The 13,409-nt window shown below is 48.1% G+C and overlaps 1 protein-coding gene across 1 annotated transcript in view; it reads right to left on the bottom strand.

The window, feature by feature from the left end:
- Positions 1–2,498: 2,498 nt before the first annotated feature.
- Positions 2,499–13,409, bottom strand: part of LOC107111626 (C-type lectin domain family 2 member D-like) — an 11,818-nt gene continuing 907 nt past the window's right edge. Inside the window, exons 2-7 of the mRNA XM_015412614.1 lie at positions 11,427–11,575; positions 11,197–11,268; positions 7,173–7,256; positions 6,026–6,231; positions 4,113–4,219; positions 2,499–3,227 (exon numbers count right to left, since the gene is read on the bottom strand). Of these exons, the coding sequence (XP_015268100.1) occupies positions 3,110–3,227; positions 4,113–4,219; positions 6,026–6,231; positions 7,173–7,256; positions 11,197–11,268; positions 11,427–11,574 (735 nt within the window). The 5' untranslated portion in view covers position 11,575 and the 3' untranslated portion in view covers positions 2,499–3,109. The remainder of the gene's footprint in view (positions 3,228–4,112; positions 4,220–6,025; positions 6,232–7,172; positions 7,257–11,196; positions 11,269–11,426; positions 11,576–13,409) is intronic.

The following is a 13,409-nucleotide window of genomic DNA, read 5'->3' as shown; positions in this document are numbered from 1 at the left end:
TTCTCCCTCTGTGTAATACACAGTAGTACAGTCTGGCTGGCTCCTTAAGAGTCCCTGACTGCCCTGAGGAAAACGGAGGACATACATATGCTGCATACAGGGGTCATTTCGTAGAAAAAGAGGTGCAGGAGCTCATTAGCATAACTCATTAGCATAACTCATTTGCATATGCCACACACCCCTGACATCACCAGAAGTGTATCAGGAAGCAACACCCACCACTCAGGCTCCACTGGACTGTTTTGGATTGCCAGCTATTGGAGGGGGGGAGGAACGTGCAGATTTGTCCTTGCAGAGGAGGGAGAGCTTGTACCTGAATAAAACTTGGTCTTAAAGGTGCCACTGGACTGGTTGGGGCCGGGGGGGGCGGGGGGGGGAGCCCTGCAACTTGCCTGACTGCTTCTTGCTCTGACTGAGGGCTGCTGGGAGCAGGGGGTGGGGCTTGTTGCATGTGCCCGCCCCCTGGGCTCTTTACTGCTGGAGCTTTGCTCCTGCGCGCTCCTGCAGGAAATGACCCCTGCATATGCACATTATTCTGGAACAATCCCTCCCCATTCCTTTTGCTTCAGAATTGTTTCTGGAGGCCCAATTTAACATCAAAAATCCACAATCAGGCACAGATTTGAAAACTGCTAAGGAATCTGCTTATTTGACACTGTTTGGTTACCCTTTCGTAGATTCAGATGTCAGAAAGGGAGAGGTCACAGGTAACACTGGAAGGCCCCCTTCCCTCTGTTTAAGACAGAACACCTAAGAGAGTCACTGAAGAAGGTGGAACAAAACTCGTGGAAACATCATCTGAAATGAAACTTTCCCTTTTATTAGCCTGTATTTACTCCTCACTATTCCAGTGTGATATTTAATTCAAAAAATGTTGGTGAATTTCTTTGATGATTGTTTTTTTTAACACATACACAGCTATCTTTTTTTTAAAAAAACCCAAATATATAACAACATATTTGGGTTCGTTCTTAAACAAAGTTCTGACCTGCTTCTTCCGTTAGTCCAGCCTCCGCTCGAAAATGTCCAGCGAAGGAAAATGTCCAGCCTCCTCCGCTCAAAAATGTCCAGCGAAGGAGCATCCACCACCTCCCGAGGCAGTCTGTTCCACTGCTCAACCACTCTTACAGTTAGGAAGTTTCTCCTGATATTCAGCCGGTATCGACTCCCTTGTAATTTCCACCCATTAGATCTAGTCTTGCAATCCGGAGCAAGAGAGAATAGATCGGCTCCCATCTTCTACAGGACAGCCCTTCAAATATTTGAAGACTACAATCGTGTCCCCTCCAAGCCTTCTCTCTCCCAGGCTAAACAGACCCAACTCTTTCAGCCTTTCCTCCTAAGACTTGGATTCCAACCCTCTCACCATCCTGGTTGCCCTCTTCTGGACACGCTCGAGCTTGTCAACATCCTTCCTCAAATGTGGTGCCCAAAATTGGACAGATTTCAAGATGGTTAGGAATGCTTGTAGCGTACCTTCTTTTCTATAAAATGCAATCTCACTCAGTGAGAAAAATGGACGATAAATGAAGTAAAAAAACAATTATTGGTCATGATTAATGAACATGTAGATTAAAAAAAGGGTTAGTTGCCATTTATTGATATGCTTGCTATTCACAATGTTAAAAAAATAAAAATAAATCAACTGTCTTCTGATTTTACTCATATAACAATACAAAACAATAAAATATAAATGTTTTATCACATCAATATTGAAGGCTTTCACGGCTAGAGTCAGCTTGCAGGGAGGGCGGGGTAGAAATGTAATAATAAAAATAATTAAAAAAATTAAAAATAGTTAAAAAAAATAAATAAAAATAAAAATTAGTTGTAGATTTTCAGGGCTGTATGACCGTGGTCTTGGTAAGACCATGGCCATACAGCCCCGAAAATCTATAACTAATTTTATCACATCCTAAAAAAAATTTTTTTAATGGAATGTTTCATCACGCAACTATCTTTAACAGGGCTCTTAATGCCTACATTCTTATGGAAGTTTTTAATGAAATCGAACATAATTCTAACATCAAGTTTTAACAGCAAATGCTATTAATTCTAACAGCAATTGTTAATTCTACCAGCAAATTTTAACAGCAAATGCTCCACTGGAAATCTCAAATGAATATTTCTTCAAACTTTTAAATCATAAATTCCGATATGCTGCTGTTTCAGTATCTCTGGCCAAGGTACATCAGCATACACCACTAACTTAACAACATATCAAAATCAATGTTGGTCATAGTTACTTTGAAGATCGGTGCCTGTCTACCATTCAGACCTTCAAAGGCAAATCAGTCCAAACACAAACCACATGAACGGTTCTTTTCCCTTGCTGATATTGGCTCTGAACATTTCTGGGCCCAGAGCTACTCAGGCCTGTAGCTACAGTGGGGCATTTCGGGGCCCAGCCCCCTGACTTTCCACCAGCCCCCCCAACTTTCCAGCCCAGCCAGCCCCCCCTCCCTGGACTTATTTCTTGCACTCGCTGCCCTTTCGTTAAATGGGAGACGCCAGGGGGGGGGGCTAACACACACCTGCACTCTAAGGGACTTTCAGTGCCCCCTCACTTTTTAAAAGGCCCCCCAAATTATGAAATCCTGGCTACGGGCCTGGAGCTACTCCTGCCCCATAGGTTTCCCCACAGACTGCTAGCCTGGTGGTAGCTAAAAAAACCCAGAGGCGGAGGAGGAGGAGGAGGTGGCCTAATGGAGCTGTCCTCACCCCTCATGGAAACCAGTGGCCTTTTTGGCCACCTCAGTCAGGGCAGGAAAACCACAAGGGCCAACATCTGGGCAGCAGGGGAGAGAAGGGCTTCTCCTTTGAGCTCCTTTTGGTAATAGCTAACTTCTCAAACTCTGGAACAAGAGTTCTCAGCACGTACAGGCCGACCCTCCAGCCTTTGAGCTCTTTATCAACAAATCTCCCCGTTTCATGTGGTGGCTGATGCCAAATGAGCCAAAACCTGTTATGCTACACAAGTGTACAAAAAGCTTCATCCCATTATTATTAAAACAATGCAAAGCTTGTGGTTTTGTGAATAAACTGCACATGAGAATATACCTCGCTTTATGTTGAGGATGGATTTCTCCATGCGGACTTAGTATGTCCTTCATGTGTTCCGATGTAGTAGTTTGCTGCAGATCCAGTATCGGTGCTTGTCACACCATGTCGAGCTGACCTCGTCTATATTCAGGTAAGCGCAAAGTCCTTCGCCTCCCACTGGAAACCTACAACAGGGAGAGCCAGAGCTTACCATTGCGGTGTGCCAATTCCACACTTTGTCCAAGAACACGGATCAAAAAATCCACACAATGGGGCCACGTATGGACTGGGGAGATGTTTCAAGAAACTAGGAGAAAACCCGGGGCTTTGCAGGAAAATATGAGAAAGCTGTGGCACTGAAATCCCCCATAAACGATAGAAACACCACCTCCACACACCAGGAAAATCAGGGCTGGCCATACAGGTTGTCACAACACAATCTAAAATGAAGCTAAGCAATGAGAGGCTGAGATTGGGGGGGCATGCCAAGGTGAGGGGAAAGCAGGAAGGGGGGCAGAAGGATGGGGGGACTGGGGTAAAGGAGAAAAAAGCAGAAGGGTGGGCAGTGGAGGGGAAGCGGGGTTTTTCCCTCCCCTAGTCTCTGTAGGACTTTTGCAGCCCCCCCAGGGGTTAAAGGCCATCTATTGGGACTCTTTCAAGATCCAGTGCTGTCTACCCCCCTCCCAGTTGGCTGCAAAAGCAGAATCCCATTTCTGTAAAAGCAGAATCCCATTTCTGTAAAAGCAGAATCAATCCCATTTCTGCAGCCACCTTCAGGAAGAGTGAAAGCATCAGGAAGAGTGAAAGCAATCTGCCAACTTCTTGACCAAATCTCAGCTAGGGAGGGGAGGTTTTGCGAAGATATCTAACGTTTCGAAACTAGACACAGTAAACTTTATTCCTGAACTGCTTCAAGGGCTTAAAAACATAGATCCCACAATGTGCTGGGAAGCACGCAAAGAACTCTACAGGTGGGATTTGCACCCCAAAAGCGAACGTTTACCAAAAACATTTTCTACCTACTCCCCCCATTACTGGCAGAAAGTTCAGAACGAGAGATGCGCACTCACCGGTTGTTGAAGAGGGACCCATTCGCCCATTTCCAAAGTTCTCCTGCTCCTGTCCTCCGGAGGCCAATCCAATAATACCTTGGTCTTTTAGACTGACTTACAAAATCCTTTGAAAAACAAAGAATTCACATCCTTTAAAACAAATCTCCTCTATAGGTAAATTTTAAGAGTGCAATACGTTTTATGCCACAACATTCATTTGATGCCCATATCTCATGGTCAGGAAGGGCTGAAAATACAGTTACATTTTAAATTGATGTTTGATATGTTTCCCAGGCTGTTTGTCATGTGCAGTTAGTTCTCTCACTGTAGGAAAGAAAGAATTTGCTCCCGTCCACCATGAGCCTGTTCAAATTCTGGTTATAACCACTATTTTTATTTTTAAGTTAAGTCAATTAATGTTTAGTAGTTGGAACAGTCTGGGAACCGGGTAACAGTTACAATCCCGGGACAGAGTTCACCCATGGTACCTGGGGTGGCAGGGTGGAACAGAATTCCCACAGTAGTTTTTCTTTTTGGTGTTGCAGAACAAAACACACCTTTTAAAAATCCAGCCCATTCAGACACTTCCAAATGCGGTGGCTGTCTCGTGTGTGTGTGTGTGAGAGAGAACACAAATTGGGGGAAAGAGGGAGAAGGCGGCCACCACAGTTTTGAGGTAGACACACTCAAGACTGATTAAAGAGTCCATCTAGAACAGTGATGGTGAACCTTTTAGAGACTGAGTGCCCAAACTGCAACCCAAAGCCCACTTATTTATCACGAAGTGCCAACATGGCAATTTAACCTGAATACTGAGGTTTTACTTTAGAAAAAACAACTCATACATTAACTTAAGATGATCCAAACAAAGTAAGGAAAGCAATCCCAAATGCTTTCATTTACTTAAAATTATTTGGCAGAGAATTCAACACTTTAATGATGGTCTGGGCCTGGCTGGGGCGATGGCACGAGTGCCCACAGAGAGGGCTCTGAGTGCCAACTCTGGCACCCGTGCTATAGGTTCGCCACCACTGATCTAGAAGTTCTAATGCTTGAGGAAGAAAGAGACACAACATTTTAACTCATAAGAAGATGTAAGAGAGGAGGTGGCGGCCTCTAACCCACAGAGCTGCAGAGGTTGCTACGGGAATTACGGGTCAAATCCAGACCCTGGATGTGCAAAATCTAACACACTTGAACGGTCATCTAGGGCAGCCCCACAGTCTTGCCAGTAACGTGGCACTGTGGCTTCTGAGCTCTTCCCCAAAGCTCCACCGTGCCCATCTCTGCTGGCATTCCCTTCCACGGGACAGTTTAGTACAGCTTTATTGGCAACACTCTTTAACTGTTGGGCTTCTTCTGACAGGCTGGTTGGCCGCTCACTGGCCAAGGGGCTTTGCCTTCATCGCAGTCTGCCAAGCTGCAGCCCACAGGGGGGGTTCAGAAGAAAAGCTGTGCCCCTGGCACGAAGAAAATGGGGAGGATTGGATTTATACCCCGCCCTTCACTCGGAGTCTCAGAGCGGCTTACAAACTCCTGTCCTTTCCCCTCCCCACAACAGACACCGCGCGAGGTAGGTGGGTCTGAGAGAGCTCTTTCCAGGACTGCCCTTGAGAGAACAGCTCTGAGAGAATTATGGCTTGCCCGAGGTCATCCAGCAGCTGCAAGTGGAGGAGAGGGGACTCAAACCTGGTTCTCCCAGATTAGAGTCCGCGCACTTAACCACTCCATCAAATTCCAAAGGCCAATCAGAAGACTTGGTGGACCAAAGCCACACCCTGTCCCTGCCCACTTTGTAAAAACCCTTGATAAACACCCGGAAAGGTGCTGAGGGATGCCATGGCACAACTTTAGGGGGCCCTGATCTAATGTCTCTACTGACAAGAATGCACTGGCATTATAGCCACTTGGAGCATGAATGTCGCTCTCACCCACTCCTGCGGAGTATCCATGGCCACCAGGGAACCTCCATGGGAAGAGCAGTCGATCCGGCTGGCGTTCCAGGTCTGCTCAGTGTCAGAGAAAAAGTAGCACCGCCCTTCATTCCTAACCCAGCGCTGTGGGCAGAGACTGGCATCCAATGTGGGTGACGTGGTATCCGGTGGGCTGGGAGCAGCGGGCATCTGATGCAACTTTGCTGATGAATGAAATACAAGCATGTCATGGTGGACAGGCAACCCCGACACTTGCATTGGGTGGCGGGGAGAAACTACACCTTTTCCAAGGCTCATCTGAGCAGAGGACGGCGGGAACATACAAACACACATACAAAGCTGCATCACACTGAATCTGACCACTGAAGTCAGTATTTATTCAGGCTGGCAGCAGCCCTCCAGGGTCTCCGGAAGAAGCCTTTCACGTCACCTGCTGTCTGGAACTTGTAAGTGGGGGTGCCGGGGATTGAATCTGGGATCTTTGGCATGCCAAGCAGAGGCTCTGCCACCGATCCACAGCCCTTCCCCAAGAAGGGGGTCAAGCAAGAGAATCTCCTGTGGGTCAAACTCCCACTGTTAAACAGTCATTCCCAATCAAGGTTTGCAGCAAGATTGTTCAGACGGAATCCCCACCATTTTGCTCCTGAAGTTTCTGCTTCCCAACTGCAGAAGAGCCGATTCGCAGCAGCAGAGTGATCAAAGGACATGCAATCAGGACCATTTACCCGATGGCTGCGAAAAGGATCTCATGTCCCCTTCGACACTTCTGCTGGGAAAGCATGAAAGCATAACGGCTTTAAAATGTATAATGTATCGGTGGTGCCACCTAGATCAGAAGCATTCTGGGTCATTTCTTCCAGTCACCCTGAGGATCCCTAATCTGAGAAGAGAAGAGAGGTGGCGAGAATGGAGGGGGAGAGGGGAGTGGAAGAAAAGGAACCCACAGAGGCAGAGGGGCTGGCAAAGGAGCCGTCTGCGAACATGCTCAGAGAAGAGGCAGGCAGAGAAATGCCATCATCACAGCCAACGGCTGTGCTTTAAATTTTGTACTCCGCCTTGCGTCTCAGTGACAAATTTGGGCTATAAATGGAACAAATAAAATACAAAAGAAAAAGTACAATAAAAAGGGGACTCGAGAACTCACCCCACACAGAGATATTCATAGTGACTGAGATCACCAGGAGAACCGAGAGTCCAATTGTGCTGCACTTCCATTTGTTGCCATTAGCTAACAGAGACAAAAAGCGACATCTTGTCATAAAGATATGTGTGTCACACCAGACAACACCCCATCTCAGGGTGGGGGGAAAGGAAGCCAAAGGGCAGCCCTTAAAGAAGCAGCAGTTCAGCTGCAGAAAAGGGGGGGGGTGTCAAACCAGGACCCCAGCGGTCACCAAGCAGGAACAAGAAGTGACTGTTAGTACTCATCTACTCAAGAGTAAAGACCCCTTGCAAGTTGTCCAGCATACCCCCAACAGCGGTTAACTGGGCCCTCCTGCTAGCGTTGTTCATGTGTTGCTCATTGAGTTATTTTATACTTTTAACCGTATTTTTAATTGCTCAGATGTTTCAATGTCTATTTTATGTTCTCTGCTTTGTGGACCCTGATTGGGTGGAAAAGAACATAAAAACGGTTTTGGATAAATAAGAGACTGCTCCACTCTTCTGGCTGTTGAGGAGGCGAGAAAAAGAGACAAACACCTTTGACTTAGGGAGCTTTCCCATGGGATTTTTCATGCTAAATGTGGTCAGTTCCCGGACAGCCACCTCATTAGTATGAATCTGGGGCACCAAGTGGTTGTCCCGCAACTGAGTTCTCTTCCTTTATCACACACATGTCGGAATGCCTCTCCTCTCTGTTTTGGGATGTCTTGAATCTCACTGTGGACGGCCCCCCGTTGCCATCTGGGGTTTCCTTCACCAAGCCGGCTGCCTTTATTCTACTCAAGGCACTAGAGTTGCCAGCCAGAACAGTTCAAAAGACCGGCATATTTCATTTCTGTAGGAAGAGATGAGGGTGTCTGGGGAGAAAAATAAGCCCAAATCCTTATCACCGCACCGCCTGGATCCCTGCAGCTCCTCACGGATCCTCAGCAGCAGTGAGGAAATCCTTGAGTCTCCCTGGTGGTTTTCTGTTTCAAAAGTTAACAGAAAATTGTTTAAAGGGTTTTTAAAAACAACACCACCTCACTGGCCCAATAATAGCTCTAACATGTGGATACTCAACACTGGATGGATGGATACTCAGCATTGGTCTCTGCACATGGACAGATGACGGTTCAGGCTTTCCACAACCAACTCACCAGTATCCTCGAACACTGGGGAACAGCCGTCCGTGCCTGACAACCAGGGCGAGGAGGAGGAGGAAGAAGAAGAGGACGAGGAGGAGGAAGAGGATGAGGACGAGGAAGAAGAGGAGGAGGAGGAGGAGACTGGATTTATCCCCCGCCCTTCACTTGGAGTCTAGAGTGGCTTACAAACTCCTTTCCCTTCCCCTCCCCACAACAGACACCCTGTGAGGTGGGTGGGGCTGAGAGAACTCTGACACAAACTGCTCTTTTTCAAGGACAGCTGTGCCAGAGCTTGTGACTGACCCAAGGTCATCCAGCCAGGTGCAAGTGGAGGAGTGGGGAATCAAACCCGCTTCTCCCAGAATAGAATCCGCGCACTTAACCATTACACCAAACCGGCTCTCAAAGGAGACAATAATGGGTAAAGAAGTCACGTTTGGGATTCAGCGGGCTGGATTTAAACTCAGTCCCTGGTCACTTTCCTGCCCAGAGTGAGTTGTAGAGCAGCAGGGTGTGTGTTGGTGGGGGGTACAACTGTGGTCCTGTCCCTGTTTTCATATGAAACTAGTATTTGCAGGTTTTAATACTTTTATGATGCTTGATCTTATCATTCATAATGTCTGCATGCTGGTAAGAAACAGCTCGACAGAGAAGGATGCCAATGTCCTGTCCGGCACTCACTTGGGATCCGTTCAGTATCAAGCCTGAATTTTCAGATGGACAAAGAAAAAAGGCCACTGAGCATGTGCAGAGGAGACACCTTCTCCATTGCATTCAGACACGGCTGCCAACTGCTGTAAAAGGCAACACTGACACACGACTTTCTCTGGAGGGTGCAATCCTGCCCTAATATAATATGTTGATAGTCCTGAGACTTACGTGTCGTCTACAAAATGCGCAGCTCCTTGGAGGTGGGAACTACCAAGTCTGGGAGACGGGGCCCCCTCCACACGCCTGTGGGATTCCCCTCCCTTGCAAAGCCGGCCTAAAAGTCTTTAGGCTGCTGCTTGGCAGAAAGAAAGAGGAGGAGGAGGAGGAGACTGGATTTATACCCCACCCTTCACTACCCAAAGGAGTCTCAGACCAGCTTACAATCTCCTTTCCCTTCCCCTCCCCACAACAGACACCCTGTGAGGTAGGTGGGGCTGAGAGAGCTCTTGAGAGAACTGCTTTTGAGAGAACAGCTTTGAAAGAACTGTGACTGACCCAAGGTCACCCAGCAGCTGCATGTGGAGGAGTGGGGAATCAAACCCGGTTCTCCCAGATTAGAGTCCGCGCACTTAACCACTACACCAAACTGGCTCTCAAGGAAGGAAAGCTGCTTACCCTGAGTGCTTCTCACACCCAATAGAAAAGGATGTATTAATGTCCTTCTATTTAACACTGGGGAAAACCAGATACAGGAATAGGGCGGAACTTCTAAAAGTGACTGATTCTATAAGGCCTAAAGACAGAGCTGAGAATGTTGTTAAAAACTGGCCCATTAATCATCCAACTATGACGCATGCATTTACTTGACTGCAACTTGACGTTGCCTTCATGTTGTCTTGGGCTGAACACTCCTGAAAAACTAAAATGACGGAGCTGAGGCTATCATGCTCTGGTCACATTATGAGAAAAGAGTCCCTGGAACAGACCATAACAAGACCAGAGCAAGGCTGTTAACGAAAGGATGTTTGGGAGAGCGTTAATGCACAACGTCACCATAAGTCAGAAGCGACTTGACGGCATCTAACACACACAGACATAACTGGCAGAATTCAGTAATTTTATAAGCGGTTTCTTCTTTAAAAAAAACCCTGAAAACAACAGAACAAGAAAGAGAGGTCATGATTCTGTTGTTGATGGGACATCTCTGCCCAAATAGCAGTTTCTTGTCATTTCATCTGCAGATCTTATTTATTTATTTGATTTATACCCCGCCCTCACTGCCAAGGCAGGCTCCGTTTGGGAGGGGAGTTAACACGGGAGGGAGCCGGTGGGAGGGGCTGCAGGGAAGCGAAGGAAGGCTGGTGGCTGGATCTGCGGGGGTGGGGGGGGTGGGGTGGAGTTGAGCAGAGACCAAGGAATCCCAGTGTGAGCTCCCAAACAGAGAGAAGGGGCAGAGAATTACAGCACCATAGGAAGACGATAAGAAGAAGGGATTTTAGGAACTCGCCCCTCTGATGGACATTGAGAATGGCTGAGGAAAGTTGCGAGGACGACTAAGGCCACATCCTTCTTGCCGAACTTCAGTTCACCTCCATCGGCTAAAAGAGCCAAACATACATACCCTATATCACTTCGTGAAGATGCATCTTAACCGTTTTCGTTCAAAAATAACGAAAAAGCTGATGATTCTGAGAGCACCTTTCTGTTGAGGCAAAAGACCGATCAGTGGCACCAGTAGGTATTTAAGATTCTGGACCAAGCTGTCCTGTTTCATGAGACGCAGAAGTTGAAGCAGTTCCTCATTGGAAACCTGACTACAGCCTTTCAAGCAGGGAGGCCCCTGAAGGCCACTGGTTGCCCAGAGAACAGATATCCCTGACAGTCCTTTGGACCAGCTCCCCTGTGCCTGTCCTCACTCCCTCCAGTCTTTTATGTACCCCTGAAAGAACTATTTGCCCTCTTTAAAGCAGGGCTGGATGTTCTCTGCAGACAAAATCTTGACTCTGTATGCAGAACTATCATTAAATCTGTCAAACACTGCAAGTTAGCAGCCACAAATCGGGATGGCCGTGCACTCCGGATGCCGCTGTCCACTCTGCACAGAATGTGGGTTCAGAGATCTGTGCAGTGCACTTGGTTCCCCATCAATTGGCTGGGAAAGGTCAAAACGGTGCGGAAGGCGAGCAAGAAGGCAGAGAAGTAAAGGAAACCCATAAACAGACTTACCAAAGCACCATCTGCAGCCATGAAGGAGTCCTGATTGTGTCCGCTTGTCGCCTTCTGGTCTGTTTACTGTTTCTGAAATTATAAAATGAATATTGTGCATAAGAGAGGAGAAGAATGCTGCCCACCACCACCACCACCCCCGGAGTCCACCAAAAGGCCAGGATCTCAGATCGCTACATCGCGCCTCTTCGGAAGAAACATCTTCCTTCTTAAGAAGGAAATAAACTCACCACAAATGTTTCCTGTTACTGAATGTCCCTGGAGGAACGGCGTCTCTTGTCTCGAAGCATTAACAGTATGTCCATTTGCAATGTTCTTCCCAACTGGATCCTCACAGTCACTTCTCACTTTTGTTCCCTCGGAGGAATTTCCTGCCATCCTTTCCAAGGATATTCATATTAGAAATGTGCCCCAGTTATGGCATGCCTCCATTTCTGCCACTCATATGTTTATGCTCTAAAGAACTCCCATCAGTCTATTCAGTACAATCTTGAGGTTTTGTGTAGACCCTGTCCTCCTCCTGGCCTTATACGATTGCTTTCAAAAAGCTGAACAAAGTTTGAGTCCAGTGGCACCTTCCTTATGACCAACAGAGTTTTATTCAAGGTATAAAGCTTGCATGTGCACCCAGACTTTATCAGATACCATGGCTATCGGAAGAAGTGTGCGTGCACATAAAAACATCTACCCAGAATAAAACTTTGTCGGTCTTAAGAGGTGCCAATGGAGTCAAACTTTTGTTCTTCTGCTTCGGACCAACACGGCTACCCCACCTGAATCTGTTTTTTAAAAAGTTCTTTGTTTGTTTGTGATCCCTGCCCTTCTGCCTCGGGAGTAAAACTAACAGTCGCGTAACATGCCAGGCCTACGCCAAAGGCACTCTCAACTGGTGAAAAAAAACAACCCACAGACAGTAAAGCAGTTCCCCCAGTCTGGAGGAGCAGCCCTCGTGATGCTCATCCTGCAATGGGATTGGCACTCAGGGGGCAGAGCTCCGTGATTCCCGCTCACCACAGTCAGGGCTATTTTTGGGCAGGAACGCACAAGAACAGAGTTCCGGCTGGCTTCAGAGTAGGCCATGCCCACTACAGCCAAAACCTCTGTGGGCATGGCTACAGAGGGAAGGCCTGGAAAACGACCCCCCGGTGACTCTGAGGCGGGGGGGCTGGAAGGGTTGGGGAGGCATTTAAATGCCTCTCTGTGCCTTCCCTGGCCTGTCCAAGGGCCGGCTTGCTCCCCTGAGTGCCCAGGCAAGCCAAGGGAAGGCATGGGGTGTGGCCTAATATACTAATGAGCTGTGCCATCAGAGGTGTGGTTCAATAGGCTAATGAGTTTCTGCTGTTGGGTGTGGTCTATTATGCTAATGAGGTCCTGCTGGGCTTTTTCTACATAAAAAGCCCTACCCACAGCCACAGCGGGAGGGTCACATTCTGGGGGCTCTCAGTGCACAAGCAAAGGGGGATCCTGGCTGCTGGAGGGAGGAGGAGATTGGATTTATACCCTGCCCTTCACTCTGAGTCTCAGAGCATCTTACAAAATCCTCCCCCTTCCCCACAACAGGCACCCTGTGAGGTAGGTGGGACTGAGAGAGAACAGCTCTAGAGAGAACTTGTGACTGACCCAAAGTCACCCCAGCAGCTGCAAGTGGAGAAGTGGGGAATCAAACCCTGTTCTCACAGATTAGAGTCTGTGCTCTTAACCACTACACCAAACTGGCTTATTTATTTATTAATTATGGCTAAGCCACATTTTGGCTAAGAGGAGGGGCTGCAAGCCTCCTGGCTTCGTGCCCCTTTTTGCCGCATGACCTCTCTCTCTCTCTCTCTCTCTCGGGGGGGGGGGGGCGTTTTCCCTAGGGCCCCCCCCCCCTTTCTCCCTCTCTCTTGGGGGGGGGGGGGCAGTCTTCCCTAGGTCACGCCTCCCTTCCTTTTCTGGAGGGCCTTCCGTTTGGGGGCGGGGCCTGGCGGGGGGAGGATTTGATTTCGTCCTTATTTGAATAGGACGAAAACAAGAGGGCGCGCCTGGGCGGGGTGTTGCCAACTGTCTTGCAGAAAGCAACGTTTGGTTCCGGCGGCGCCCTGGAGAGGGACCAACAAAGGTCTCCCAGGAAAACTCGTATTCACGGTGCAAGGCAAGCTGTCGTGGGCCAGCCCCCCTTCCTCCGCGACAGGGACACAAAATGTCCCCAGCCATTAAGTAGAGTGAGAGAGGGA

The sequence above is a fragment of the Gekko japonicus genome, unplaced genomic scaffold (genome assembly GCF_001447785.1).
Source record: "Gekko japonicus isolate JY-2015 unplaced genomic scaffold, Gekko_japonicus_V1.1 scaffold131, whole genome shotgun sequence".
NCBI lineage: Eukaryota > Metazoa > Chordata > Lepidosauria > Squamata > Gekkonidae > Gekko > Gekko japonicus.
The sequence above is the reverse complement of the archived record's forward strand: the minus strand, read 5'-3'. Positions and strand labels throughout refer to the sequence as shown.